A 13,997-nucleotide genomic window follows, 5' to 3' on the forward strand; every position below is an offset into this window, starting at 1 on the left:
ATATAAGAAGAATCTTTTTTTCCAGCTCAACAGTAGTCAATTACACAGAAAATTTGTGATTTATTTAACCAGTCCCTTACTGATGGATCTTGAGGATCTTTCACGTCTTCTGCTATTACATAAATGCTGCAGTGAATAATCTTACGTGTTTATCATTTCAAACATTTACAAATATCTTGATGAAATAAATTCTCAGGCATGAAATTGCTGAGTCAAAGGACATATATATTTAAAATTTTGAATGATACTGCCAGCTGCCTTCAATTTACATCCACTAACAATGAGTGCCTTTTTACCTATATTCTCAGATGATTAGATGAAAAATTATACCTCATTAACAGTCTTTGTATTTCTCTTATGATGAATGAAAATAAACATCTTCTCATTTGTGCAAGAGCTATTGGTATTTATTTTTCTCTATATTATGATAAGAAAGACTAATTTAATGAAAAAATCTGAAAACTTGGTATTGTCTTGTATTAGCTGTTGTATTTAAGAATTTATATGTGAAAGCAGAGTGTTTCATCACTCTGTTAAAAAGATAAGCTGGACAATGCACACACTTATGAGAGAAAGCAATATATTAAATTCTGCAAAGAATCTGTTTTCTGAATTAACCCTAAGTATTCCACAAAAGGGACACAAAAATAAAAACAAAAAAAATTTAATTTAAAAAACACTGCATTTAACAGGGATAAAGAGCTTTTAAAATATAATGTGAATCCCATTTTCTTTACTTACTGTATAAATAGAACATTTTCTCCTGCATCTGTTTCTAAAAATAAAATAAAAATTAAATTTGTTCAAGGATACACTGATAAAACATTAGAAAAATTAATAGCAATTAAAAAAAAGAAATTACTAAATACCCACCTTACTTTCTGCCTCTCATGGCTCAAGTTACACTTATTTTAAAATAAATTTAAAAATATATATTTTTATTTATTTATTTATTTAAAAAAATTTTTTTTCAACGTTTTTTATTTATTTTTGGGACAGAGAGAGACAGAGCATGAACGGGGGAGGGGCAGAGAGAGAGGGAGACACAGAATCGGAAACAGGCTCCAGGCTCGGAGCCATCAGCCCAGAGCCTGATGCGGGGCTCGAACTCACGGACCGCGAGATCGTAACCTGGCTGAAGTCGGACGCTTAACCGACTGCGCCACCCAGGCGCCCCTATTTTTATTTATTTTTGAGACAGAGACAGAACACGAGCAGGGGAGGAGCAGTGAGAGAGGGAGACACAGAATCCAAAGCAAGTTCCAGGCTCTGAGCTGTCAGCACAGAGCCCAATGCGGGGCTCAAACTCACTGTGAGTTCATGACCTGAGCTGAAGTCGGATGCTTAACCGACTGAGCCACCCAGGTGCCCAGCAAGTTATACCTTTTAAGCAGTGAGATAGACAGTAAGTCTATTAAGTTTTATCAATTACCTGGTTAAATGGCAACAGTGAAATTTTAAAGTTCATTTATTTTGAGAGAGAGCATGTACATGCACAGGTGCACACAAGCAGGAGAGAGGCAGAGAGAGAGGGAGAGAGAGAATCCTAAGCAGGCTCCATGTTCAGCACAGAGCCCAACTTGGGGCTCGATACCATGACTGTGAGATCATGACCTGAAATGAAACCAAGAGTTGGACACTCAAAAAACTGAGCCACCCACGTGCCCCAGCCACAGGAAAATTTTATAGAAAACAGATTTAGCAGAGATTGCAATAACATATTTACCTGTAATTTCTGACTTTACTATTTTCATATGAGACTCTGTCTGGAATACTCTAGAAAAGAAAATAAAGATTAGTGAAAATCTGTAATTTTTAATTAGAACCCTATGGTGCTAACTTATAGTCTTGACATAGGTAAAGATAACTGATTTCAGCTTCCTCTTTGCTATATTATATACTATTAATTTTTCAAATGTCAAAATTCACTTACATTAAAATCTGTTATGGTTTTTTAATGAACTCTGACAAAAATCATTATTTTATCCCTTTTAATAACCTAAAATATTCACTTTATTCAACAGAGCATTTATTATGCACTCACTATATACTTGATGCTACATACTAGAGTCTGATAGATGATCCTTGACCTCAAGGAGTTTTCACCATAAGTAGAGAGCCGGAACAGTGATTATCAACATTACTTTACTGAACTTTTTATTTTATTTTATATTTTTTACATTTATTTATTTTTGATAGACAGAGAGAGACAGAGCACAAGTGGGGGAGGGGCAGAGACAGAAGGAGACAGAATCCGAAGCAGGCTCCAGGCTCCGAGCTGTCAGTACAGAGCCCGACGCATGGCTCCAACTCACAAACTGCGAGATCATGACCTGAGCCGAAGTCAGACGCTTAACTGACTGAGCCACCCAGGTGCCCCTACTAAACTTTTTTTATTAACAGTTCCAATAAGGTAGCATGGACTCCAGAGGAGGGGACCTCTTTTCATTGGGAGGATTAAGCTTCTGAAGAAGCAGCATTGATATCTGCCTTGAATAATCTGGCTAGTTCATTTTTATTTTAATATGAAGTATCATTCATTACTGATAAGTTCTTTTTGTTGTTGTTGGAGAGACAGAGAGCGTGTGTACCCCAAGAACCTCTTCTTTAAAATTTCAAAAGTTTAAATTACAAAAAGCAGTGAACATGTGCATGCATACAGTGTGACAAGCCCTCTGCTATGTTGTTTATATGCATTTTAATGATTATAACAATTACCATGTTGTTTTATAGATGTAGATACTAAAGGTCATAAAAGTTAAGTAACCCCCAAAGTCATAGAACTAGTAAGTGGCAGAGCCAAAATGCAAACCCAAATCTGACTTCAAAACCTGAGCTTATAACTACCAAGCTATCCTAGAAACAATTTTTCTTCAAATGATTTACAATAGAAATAGAAGCCTTTTTATTCAATATGACCAGGATCAGTAGTTGGCCAATTAATTTAAAAAAAAAAAAAAAGCCTTTTAAAATAAGGAATCATAACTGATCCATACACACCTTACACATTAAAAAATTTTAAACATAAGTGGATTTTAATTTGCAAATCTCCGAATGTCAATCTGAGGACTTTACTTTGAGTGGATCTATAGGTTCAATTTTAGTGTTTTTATCAAGAGGAATAAACAAAGAAACTTTCAAGTAATATGAACACAGAATCCTTCTAAATTTTCATGAAAGATTTCCCTATGGTTGTCTCAGCCATACCAAATTTGAAAGTACTTTTAAAAATAAATTCACCTTTATCAACGTTTTCCCTAGCTGTTCATTACAACTTTCACAGAAATAACGATCTTTGTCTTTGAATTCATTTTCATCAGTTTATCTAATATTAAATTAAGTTATACAATTACAACAACTTCAAGCAGATGAACAAGACAAATACTTCTTAGAAAGCCTACCAATCAAGTCTCAGGAACTGAAGTTTATGGACAGGAAAGGTCAGTGATATCTATACTGTATATATCAGTATATTTTACAAGGGGGATGGAGAATATAGGTTATTCTAATAATTTAGTGAGGTGGCAGTTATTACGAGAGTTTTTACTATGCTTGTTTCTACATCTAAAATCTTGTAATTCTTTTTCAATTAATCTTTTAACAAAGAATACTTTCTTGAAACACTATTTATACATTGTTTAATAGTATTTAAATTGACACTGCGCTAACATACATTACCTTATTTTGGCCATGCAATAACAGTAACAGATATGTGAGGACTATTATTTCCATCCTAAAAAAGTAGGAAACTGATGTTCTTTAAGAGACTTGCTAGGGACTATGTAGTAATAAGCAAGAACTTGTTCCAGGTTTTTTGGTTTAGAACCTCAAATTCCTTTTAACATCCCAGAGCCATTGCAGGAAAGTATGTATAATGAGTAGATTATAACCAAGGAAAGGAAAGGGTGGGCTAGGTTTAACAGTAACAGGGAAAGGTAATCAGAAGCAGTGGAAAAAGCAGGAGACTAGGAATCAGGAGACCTATATTATAGCTGTTGGCTCTGTCACTACCTATGTTACCTTAGGAAAGTTATTATCACTTCTCTGGCTTCAATCTTCTCACTAAAACGTGAAGAGTTTGGACTATTACTGTCTCTCTAACATTACTTCTAATTTCACTTTTTTTTTTTAAAGTAAACTTTCCCCCCAGTGTGGGGTTTGAATTCACAACCCCAAGATTAAGAGTCGCATACCCTACCAACTAAGCCAGTCAAGAGCTCCAGATTACTTCTAACTTTAACATTCTATCATCCTTAACACATATTTAAGTAAAAAATGCTGTTATTTTCTCCTGGACAGATAGTAAAAGAATCCTATCTCAGTTACCCCTGTTTCCAAAGTTCCCTGTTAATTCTAGGAACATGTTTTTTATTAGCCAAACTCACTATAAAACAAATAAAATAAACAGAATAAGCAACAAATCTAAAAAACAAGGAAAACAGGAAGAGAACCATTATAACAATCAGATAGACCTAAAAAATATAGTCTAATCCCACAAATAATAAGGGTAACTAGAGGAAAAAGAAAATACCAGCAATGTGAAAAATGTAAGACATAATAATATGATTAAGAACGGTCTGATGAAAAATAGTCGAGTCTGAGCCCTACCTCTTTGTATGTGTGTGTATGTATGTGTGTACTTTCTTTATCCATTCATCTATTGATATACACTTGGGATGCTTCCATATATCTTTTCTATTATATATATACTTTTTTTTTTTTCAAATTTTGACTTGAATTCTAGTTAACCTATAGTGTACTATTGGTTTCAGTAGAATTTAGTGATTCATCACTTACATATTAACACCCAGTACTCATTGTAACAAGTACCCTCCTTAATACCCACTACCTGTTTAGCCCATCCCCAACCCAACTCCCTCCATCAACCCGTAGTTTGTCCTCTACTGTTAAGAGTCAGTTAAGGTCTGCTCCCCGCCCCAGTTTTTCCCTTCCCATATGTTCATGTTTTGTTTCCTAAATTCCACATATATGGTATTTGTCTTTCACGGACTTATTTTACTTAGCATAATACACTCTAGCTCCATCCAGATCATTGCAAATGGCAAGATTTCATTCTTTTTGATGGCTAATTAATATTCCATTGTACATATGTGCCACATCTTCTTTATCCATTCATCAGTCAAAGGACACTTGGGCTCTTTCCATAGTTTGGCTATTGTTGATAATGCTGCTATAAACATCAAGGTGCATGTAGCCCTTCGAATCTGTATTTTTGTATCCTTGGGTAAATAACCTGCAACTGCTCGATCATAGGGTAGTTCTATTTTTAACTTTTTGAGAAACCTCCACAGTGTGTTCCAGAGTATGAGCCCTACCTCATAATAGGTATGGAAACTTGAGCAAGTTACTCAAGCTAAGCCTCAGTTTCCTTATTCATAAAATGAGATGATTGTTAGGATTCAATGAGTAATACTGAGGCTCAGTTGGATGGGTGACAAACTCTTGATTTCGGCTCAGATCATGACCTCATGGTTCATGGGACTGAGTCCTGCGTCTGAGTGTGCAGCCTGCTTAGGATTCTCTCTCTCCCTCTGTCTGCCCCTCCTCTGCTCATGCGCGCGTGCACTCTCTCTCCCTCAAAATAAATAAACTTGAAAAAAAACAACAGAAATAGACAAGACTGCTTAACTCAGGCTCTAACTAAAACCCATTGTGCTTATTTATTATTGCACTTTTTTAAGACATTGACGAAGGTGCTTTGCAATGACCTGGAACTTTCCAAGATACCAAACAAAAAAAGCCCTGATAGCAAGGGAATGCCTAGAAGACGACACCCCAGTGTCCCCTTTTCTGCCCATGATCATAGGCTGAACACACACCAATCCCCACCCATGATCACGTGCTGTTTGTCTTCTTTCATGTACTGCTGAATCCCTCCCTATAAAACTCTAGGTGTCTATCCTGTGGGTGGAGAGGTCAGTTGTTAAGGCTGGAGCTTGCCACTTTCCCTGACTGTCAGCACTTGAAATAAATTTCTCCCTTTCTCTTTTCCAAACCCTTGTCTCTTGAGTTACTGGCTTCTCTTGTGATGAGTTTATCCAAGTTTGTTGGGCAACACCATTGGCAAACTTAGCCAGGAGCTATGCTTTCAACCTGTCTAGTCCCCTTGGGATCACCTGGGATGGAGACCAGTGCACCAGGGTTCATTCATTTGTTTCCTCAGTTAGCAACTGTGATAGATTGTTTGGTAATAGAATGGCCTAGAAACAATGACCAATTCAATAGTGAGGAGAACTTATAGCATCCAGATTGTGTTCTTCAAATGCTATTCCTACCAAAAGCAGTTGGGCTCACTCCTTGAAAAAATGGCTGATTCCAGGTCTAAGTCAGGTAATACATGAAATGAACATCAACAGCTTGTTATATTATAAAGCAAAGAAGCTATCAAAGATTATTGGGGTTATGTCAAAAGGTCAGAAACCAATCTGAAGAGATTTCCACTTGTCAAAGGCAGAATAATTGGAGTATTAATAAAACACATTAAATATGCTTTTAAGTTCATGATTTAGATAACTTATTTAAGTAAAGATATCAGGGAAAAAATTCTTATTATAAACTTTGAAGGATACTAGGAAACCAACTCATTATACTGAAACTAGTAAACAGACCTCTGCTCCAAGAATTTAATCTGCCTTTCCTATATGAACCATAACTGAGAGACAGAATGAGAATATTATCAGTTAAACTTTAAGGAAATAATGGATCTAGGTAATGATCATCAACAGCTGTTAACATCATAAAAAAGAGAGATAACTGAATATTAAGTGCTGTCTAATGCAAGCACAAGAATTCTTGTCCAAAACATCAAATTTAAGTTAAAACTTTCTAGATAGAGTAACCAATTGGTAAGAATTCTGGAGAAATGTATTATACAATATTATCCCATGTAGATATAATCAGCAAAATCCAGAATGTAGGATACTTTGTTCGTTCGTTCCTTCCTTCATTTTTGAGAGAGAGAGAGAGAGAGAGAGAGAGTGTAGAGCAGAGGGACAGAGGGAAAGAGAATCCCAAGCTGGCTCCAGCATGGAGCTCTACATGAGGCTCGAACTCACCAACAGTGGCATTACAACCTGAGCCAAAATCAAGAGTCAGACTGGGCCACCCAGGCGCCCCAAATGGGACACACTATTTAAAAAATAAATTATAAGAGAGGTGCCTGGGTGGCTCAGTCAGTTAAGCATCCTACTTGGGCTTAGGTCATGATCTCACAGTTCATGGGTTCGAGGCCCCCCCTCCCCCGCCGCCCATGGGGCTCTGTGCTGACAGCTCAGAGTCTGGAGCCTGCCTTGGATTCTCTGACTCCCTCTCTCTCTCTGTCCCTCCCCCACTCGCACTCTGAATCTCTCTCTGTCAAAAATAAACATTAAAAAAATGTTTTAAATAAATTATAAGGAAAAAAAGGAAGAGGGAACCTACAGACGACAAGATTTAAGACAGATATCAACCAAATGAAATATGTTAAGTGTGTACGGATAATGAATCATGCCCATTATCTAAGGAGAAGAAAACTGAGACAAAGAAGTGTGAACACTGGCCAGATGTTTGCTGATATCATCCTGTGATATCACAGCTTTTAAAAGATGTGATAATAGGGGTGCCTGGGTGGCTCAGTCAGTTAAGCATCTGACTCTTGATACTGGCTCAGGTCATGGTCTCAGTTGTGAGACTGAGCCCCTCATTGGACTCCAGCACTGAAAGCACGGAGCCTGCTTGGGATTCTCTCTCTGCCCCTTTCCTGCTTGCTCACACTCTCAAAAGTAAATAAATAAGCATCAGGGGAAAAAAAAAAAAAAAAAAAGATGTTTGGGTGCCTGGGTGGCTCCATTGGATAAGCATCTGACTTCAGCTCAGGTCATGATCTCATGGTTTATGAGTTTGAGCCCCGCACAGGGCTCTGTGCTGACAGCTCAGAGTCTGGAGCCTGCTTCGGATTCTGTGTCTCCGTCTCTCTCTGATCCTTCCCTGCTTGCGCTCTGTTTCTCTCTCAAAAATAAATAAACATTTTTAAAAAATTATAAATAAATAAAAATAAAAGATGTGATAATAGTATTATGAGCTATTCATAATAGTATTACAAATATATTTTTAAAATATTCTGTACCTTTTAAAGTTATATAACTAATGAAATATCTAGGATTCACATGAGAATAATTAAGTGGGAGGGGAAAGGGAAAGTATGGGTATAGTAAAAGAAAAGTGGCCATAGTGGACAACTGTTGTAACTGCTAAATGGACATCTATGTTTTCATACCATTTTTTCTACTTTTGTGTATGCTATAAATTTTCAATCATTAAAATGGAGGAAAAAAAGGAAAAAACTTGGAAGCTTTTTTTTTTTAACTTCCCAATGACTTATTTTTTATACCTCCACTTCCTTTATACATGTCTATGTAACCCAGACATTTGTACTATCTCTCAAAGGTCTCTGCATATTTTAATTATTGTTTCTAATTATGGAATAAAAGGCTTTATTCAATGCTTTAGAGATGAGGATGGAAATAAACATTAGGAATAAGAAAGTAGTATATGCAGAGACTATTTTAAAAATTATGAGAATACCATGTATAACTTTAAACCTACACATTTGAAAAAAACTCAGTGATTGTCTAGGAAAATAAAAATGAACAAAATTGGCACTCCTGAGTGACTCAGTCAGTTAAGTGTCTAACTATGGCTCAGGTCAGGATCTCATGGTTGGTGAGTTTGAGCCCTGCATCAAGCTCTCTGTCAGTGCAGAGCCTGCTTCAGATCCTCTGTCTTCCTCTCTCCCTGCCTCTCTCCCCCTCACAAATAAACTTTGAAAAAAAAAATTAAATTAAAAAAATTTTTTGATTAAAAAAAATGAACAAAATTAGCTGAAGAACCAGCAGAAAACTAGATAGCAAATGATGAAAAACATTTGGAATAAGAAAGTAGCTTATAGATACAGAGACTATTTTTAAACAATTATGCGAATATCATGTATAACTTTAAATCTATATATTTTTAAAAAACCAATGATTTTGGGGGTTCTGGGTGGCTCAGATGGTTAAGTGTCCAACTCTTGATATGAGCCAAAATCAAGAGTCGGACGCTTAACCAACTAAGCCACCCAGACACCCTTGATCTCAGCATCTTCATCTCAGAATCATGAGCTAAAGTCCCACAATGGGCTCCACGTTGGGCATGGAGCCTACTTAAAAAAAGTTTTTTTTCTTTAATTCAATCTACAACCTAAAGATATAAATTGGAAAATATCCAATTTAGGAAATTATCTATGGACAAATAAAAGGAAAAGAAGAAAATTTTGAAGTTATCCATTACATTAAGTTTCACAGCAAAAAAGTATTAGTACTAAATAAGGTTACTATCATATAATAAAAGGAAAATTAATAATAAAAACTAACAACGAATAATCCAAATTACACGTAAAGGAAAAAAAATACCAGAAGCAAAAAATCAAAGAAATACAAAGAAGAAAATGCAAAAATATATTTAGACATCTTGAAATCCAAATGTTAGACTGTCACATATTAGGTAGACAAAGTGTAAGTTGTAAACCAACGAAATATACTTAATAAAGCATATTTAGTAAACATATGGAGATATGCAAGTGGCATAATGGCAAAATGTGATATGAAATGCAAAATAATTCTTTCTTCTTCCATTTTTCTGTAAATTTTTCTTTTTTTTTTTTTCCAACGTTTTTTTATTTTTATTTTTGGGACAGAGAGAGACCGAGCATGAACGGGGGAGAGGCAGAGAGAGAGGGAGACACAGAATCGGAAACAGGCTCCAGGCTCTGAGCCATCAGCCCAGAGCCTGACGCGGGGCTCGAACTCACGGACCGCAAGATCGTGACCTGGCTGAAGTCGGACGCTTAACCGACTGCGCCACCCAGGCGCCCCTGCAAATTTTTCTTAATTATGGTTGTTCCTTGATCTTTCTCTTTTTAACCTATATAATATCTATAAGGAAAGCTTCTGAAGATAGTTTGAAAAAATTACTTATGAAGTAGGAAAGACACATACTTCAGTAAACACAAAATTTAAAGTGTTCAATCACACAAAAACTTTACAATATTTTCTTAAAAAAAATATTTTCTTCAATATTGCCTAAGTAGACAAGGGAAAAAAAAGAAACATTTCAAAATGAGAAAAAAATGAAGACAATATAGAAAAAAATAATAGCAAACAAACTACAAATTAAAATAACTAGGAGATAACATTATAACCAATCAAGTCAGCTGGAAATAAGTGCTAAAATCTAATGTTTACAATGTATTATGAAAAAAATGTACTTCCTGGCAGCATTAAAACCAATAACAAAAATGTAATAAAGGCTACACAACTGCTTCTTACTTTAAGGCCAGCAATTCTACTGCGGGAAATATAATCCCAGGGAAGAAATTCGAAAGCAAAAAGGTAATTTACACAAAATAATTTAACGAGCACAAGGAATAATCAAATGTCCAGCAGAAAGTTGAACCTGTTTATTTTTACATTGATAAGAAAACACCTAAAGAAAACATGTAAAAGCAAAGTCAGTGTGAAATAAATGAGAGAAAACCTTGGCCATATCTATTCAAGGAGTATACAGACAGAAGCATCCAACACTTTGCAATGGATGTGTGCAGTGGATCCATTGCAATGGATTTGCAATGTGTCTACTGTGGAGATGGATTAATTACATTTCAGAGCCTGGAGCCATTAAACATTCAGAATCATTTAAATAACTAATACCTCAAATTCCATAATCAGCAAGCCATATTTACATTACAATTTATTTTTTTAGGTAGAATGCCTATAAGGAAAGTACTTACTACTCAAGGATTGTTCTGATTGATCTGTTTCTCATGATTGTTTTTAGTAGCAGCATTCTATTTAAACACAAATTTCTAGTGAATCTGTTTAGTAAGCCCACCTCTAAGAGATCAACCTATTTTTTGGTAGAGACAAAAACAACATGGAATCTGCAAAGCCATGGGCAAGATCCAGGAAGACAGTGGCAACTTTACCAAGGAATATACTTCTCAGGGAAGTCTACTGCCAGCCAACAGTTAGTCTTCTCTGATTATACCAAATCTTACTGTATTTTTTCTTTTTTGCAAAAGTCAACACATATGAAATACTGACAACTCATATATATCCAAGAAGATGTTAACTGATAAATGGATAATAGAGTAATAGAAAAAAGTTATGAAACAATTAAAATTACTATCAATCAACAACAAAAAAGACAGTATCTATTTGGAACTACCCAGCAACCAAAAGATGTCACATACAGAATACCATTCATTGCTCATACATGATGAAACTATACACAAAAGTAAACCAGGTAAATGAAAATAAAATATAGCAGAGTCAAAAATCTTATTAATCAGTCCAGGTAGAATTTGGGTCAAAAAATAATAAACGAAGCAAAGATGATTTCATTAATGCTGGAAAGTACAATTCTGAATGAAGATATAACAATGATGACTATGTATCAAAGAACATACAGAATCAACATTCATAATGGAAAACTATTAGAAATATAAAGAGAACTAGAGTAAGACACACTATCAACAAGAGACTAATTTACCTCTCTCTTATAATTCATGACAGATTAAAGTGATTAAAACAGGATTATACAAGTTCCAAATAACATAAGGTAGAAGGTGGATATGGTTGATATATATTAAACTCTACACTCTAAAGTACAAAATACATCTATCTTCTTTTTAAGTACTTATGGTTCATCTATAAAAATTAATCATATATAAAGTCACAGAAATTTTTCAATAAAAATCAAAATAATACAGATCAACATTTTTGCAATACAACTAAAAAGTAATGACAAAATGCTCTTACCACCTGACTATTTTTAAATTCTCTATTAACTTTTGAATCAATGAAGAAATACAAATACACTACTGAACATCACGAAAATAATCATGAAAACATTACATTTAAGCATTACATTAAATTAATAAGTTATTTTGGGGAGAAGTAACATCTTTATGATGTTGAATCTTTTTATTCAGGTACTTGTTATATTTTCATTTGCAGAATTCTTTAGTATCCTTCAACAATGGTTTATCCTTTATATGCTTTTATTATTAAACACATAGCCACAAAATATAATACAATGGGAAAAAAGACATTTATCTTCTATCTAGTTATCTTTTATATATAAGAAATATATTAATTTTCATATATTAATTTTGTATCCTGCTTATTGTTTGTAGAGGTGTTTCAATTGATATTCTTAGATTTTCCTAATATACAAGCATTTAATCTGCAAAAGGTAATAGATTTACCCGCATCTTTCTAATTTTTATAACTGCACTTTCTCTATATTTGGTTAGCACCTTCAATACAATGTTAAATTAACAGTGTTAAGAAATAGTTGTTTTGTTTCCGACTCTAGAGGTGATCCTTTCAATGTTTCTCAAGCATAATGCTGAATAACAGTAACAAAAACATGCTTATGTAATTAAAACCCAGACTATCAAGTCATTTAGTACCAACATATTTGATTTGATGACAAAAAATTATTACCTGTAACATTTTAATTATTTCTCTTTCCAACTTACTTTATAGTATCTGCAAAGCTGACTCGACGGGAGCTTTTCTTATTTCTCAAAGCATTAGAGTCCTAAGGGCAGAGAATATATGGTATAATTCATAATGAAACTACTGTGAATTAGGTCTCCACAGTACTATAGACAGAGACTAAGTCTTATTCTGAGTTAATGTGATATTATCAATTGTGGTAATTATTTACTTCTCTGCAATATCTTAATGCACTTAACAAACAGGAGCATGATTTTCCATGTGAGTGGTAATAAGCATACCGACACAAACAACATATTTAAGGAAGGTGATTATGCTCTCTTTCCTTTTTCTCTCTCCTTTTAAATGAATGATTATTTTGCCATTTAGAAGAAGAAAGACTTGGGGACAAAGCAAGTGATATGTGGTCTGTTATAGTAACCTTACTATCCTATTTTTAGGATTTAAGAAAAAATTTAACTGTGGTAAAATACACATAATAAAATTTACCATCTTAACTTCATTTAAAAATTTAATTTTAGGGGCGCCTGGGTGGCTCATTCAGTTGAGTGACCGACTTCAGCTCGGGTCATGATCTCATGGTTTGTGAGTTCAAGCCCCACATTGGGCTCTGTGCTGACAGCTCTGAACCTGGAGCCTGTTTCTGATTCTGTGTCTCCCTCTCTCTCTGCCCCTCCCCCACTCATGCTCCATCTCTGTCTCAGAAATAAATAAACATTAAAAAAAATTTTTTTAATTAAAAAATTTTTTTAATTTTAAAAGTGGTAAGAACCCTTAGCTTTAGATCTACCCTCTCAATAAATTTTTTTTAAAAACGTTTTTGTTTATTGTTGAGACAGAGAGAGACAAAGCATGAACGGGGGAGGGTCAGAGAGAGGGAGACATAGAATCTGAAACAGGCTCCAGGCTCCGAGCTGTCAGCACAGAGCCTGACGCGGGGCTCGAACTCACGGACCGCAAGATCATGACCTGAGCCGAAGTCGGCCGCTCAACCGACTGAGCCACCCAGGCGCCCCTCAATAAATTTTTAAGTGTATAATACAATATTGTTAACTATAGGCACAACATTGTACAGCAGATTTCTAGAACTTGCCTTGTTTTACTGAAACTTCATACCTGTAGTCAGCAACTCTCCATTTTACCCTCCTCTGTGGTCTTGACAACCACTGTTCTGCTTTCTGCTGCTATGAGTTTGACTGCTTTAGATACCTTATATAAGTGGAATCACACAGTATTTGTCAAGGGACTAGTTAATTTCACTTAGCATAATACATCTTAACCAATTTTTTAAAAATGTTTTTATTTGTTTTTGAGAGGGGGGGGAGAGAGAGAGAGAGAGAGAGAATGAGCAGAGGAGAGGCAGAGAGAGGGAGAGGGAGACATAGAATCTAAAGCAGGCTCCAGGCTCTGAGCTGTCAGCACAGAACCTGATGCAGG

The 13,997-nt window shown here is 35.1% G+C and overlaps 1 protein-coding gene across 6 annotated transcripts in view; it reads right to left on the bottom strand.

The window, feature by feature from the left end:
• Positions 1 to 13,997, bottom strand: part of KNL1 (kinetochore scaffold 1) — a 67,630-nt gene that overhangs the window by 41,261 nt on the left and 12,372 nt on the right. For all 6 annotated transcript variants that reach the window (XM_045059525.1, XM_045059526.1, XM_011283064.4 and 3 more), the window contains 3 exons: positions 12,581 to 12,642; positions 1,727 to 1,776; positions 742 to 775 (listed from right to left, as the gene is read on the bottom strand). In XM_045059525.1, the coding sequence (XP_044915460.1) occupies positions 742 to 775; positions 1,727 to 1,776; positions 12,581 to 12,642 (146 nt within the window). The remainder of the gene's footprint in view (positions 1 to 741; positions 776 to 1,726; positions 1,777 to 12,580; positions 12,643 to 13,997) is intronic.

The sequence above is a fragment of the Felis catus genome, chromosome B3, assembly GCF_018350175.1.
Source record: "Felis catus isolate Fca126 chromosome B3, F.catus_Fca126_mat1.0, whole genome shotgun sequence".
NCBI lineage: Eukaryota > Metazoa > Chordata > Mammalia > Carnivora > Felidae > Felis > Felis catus.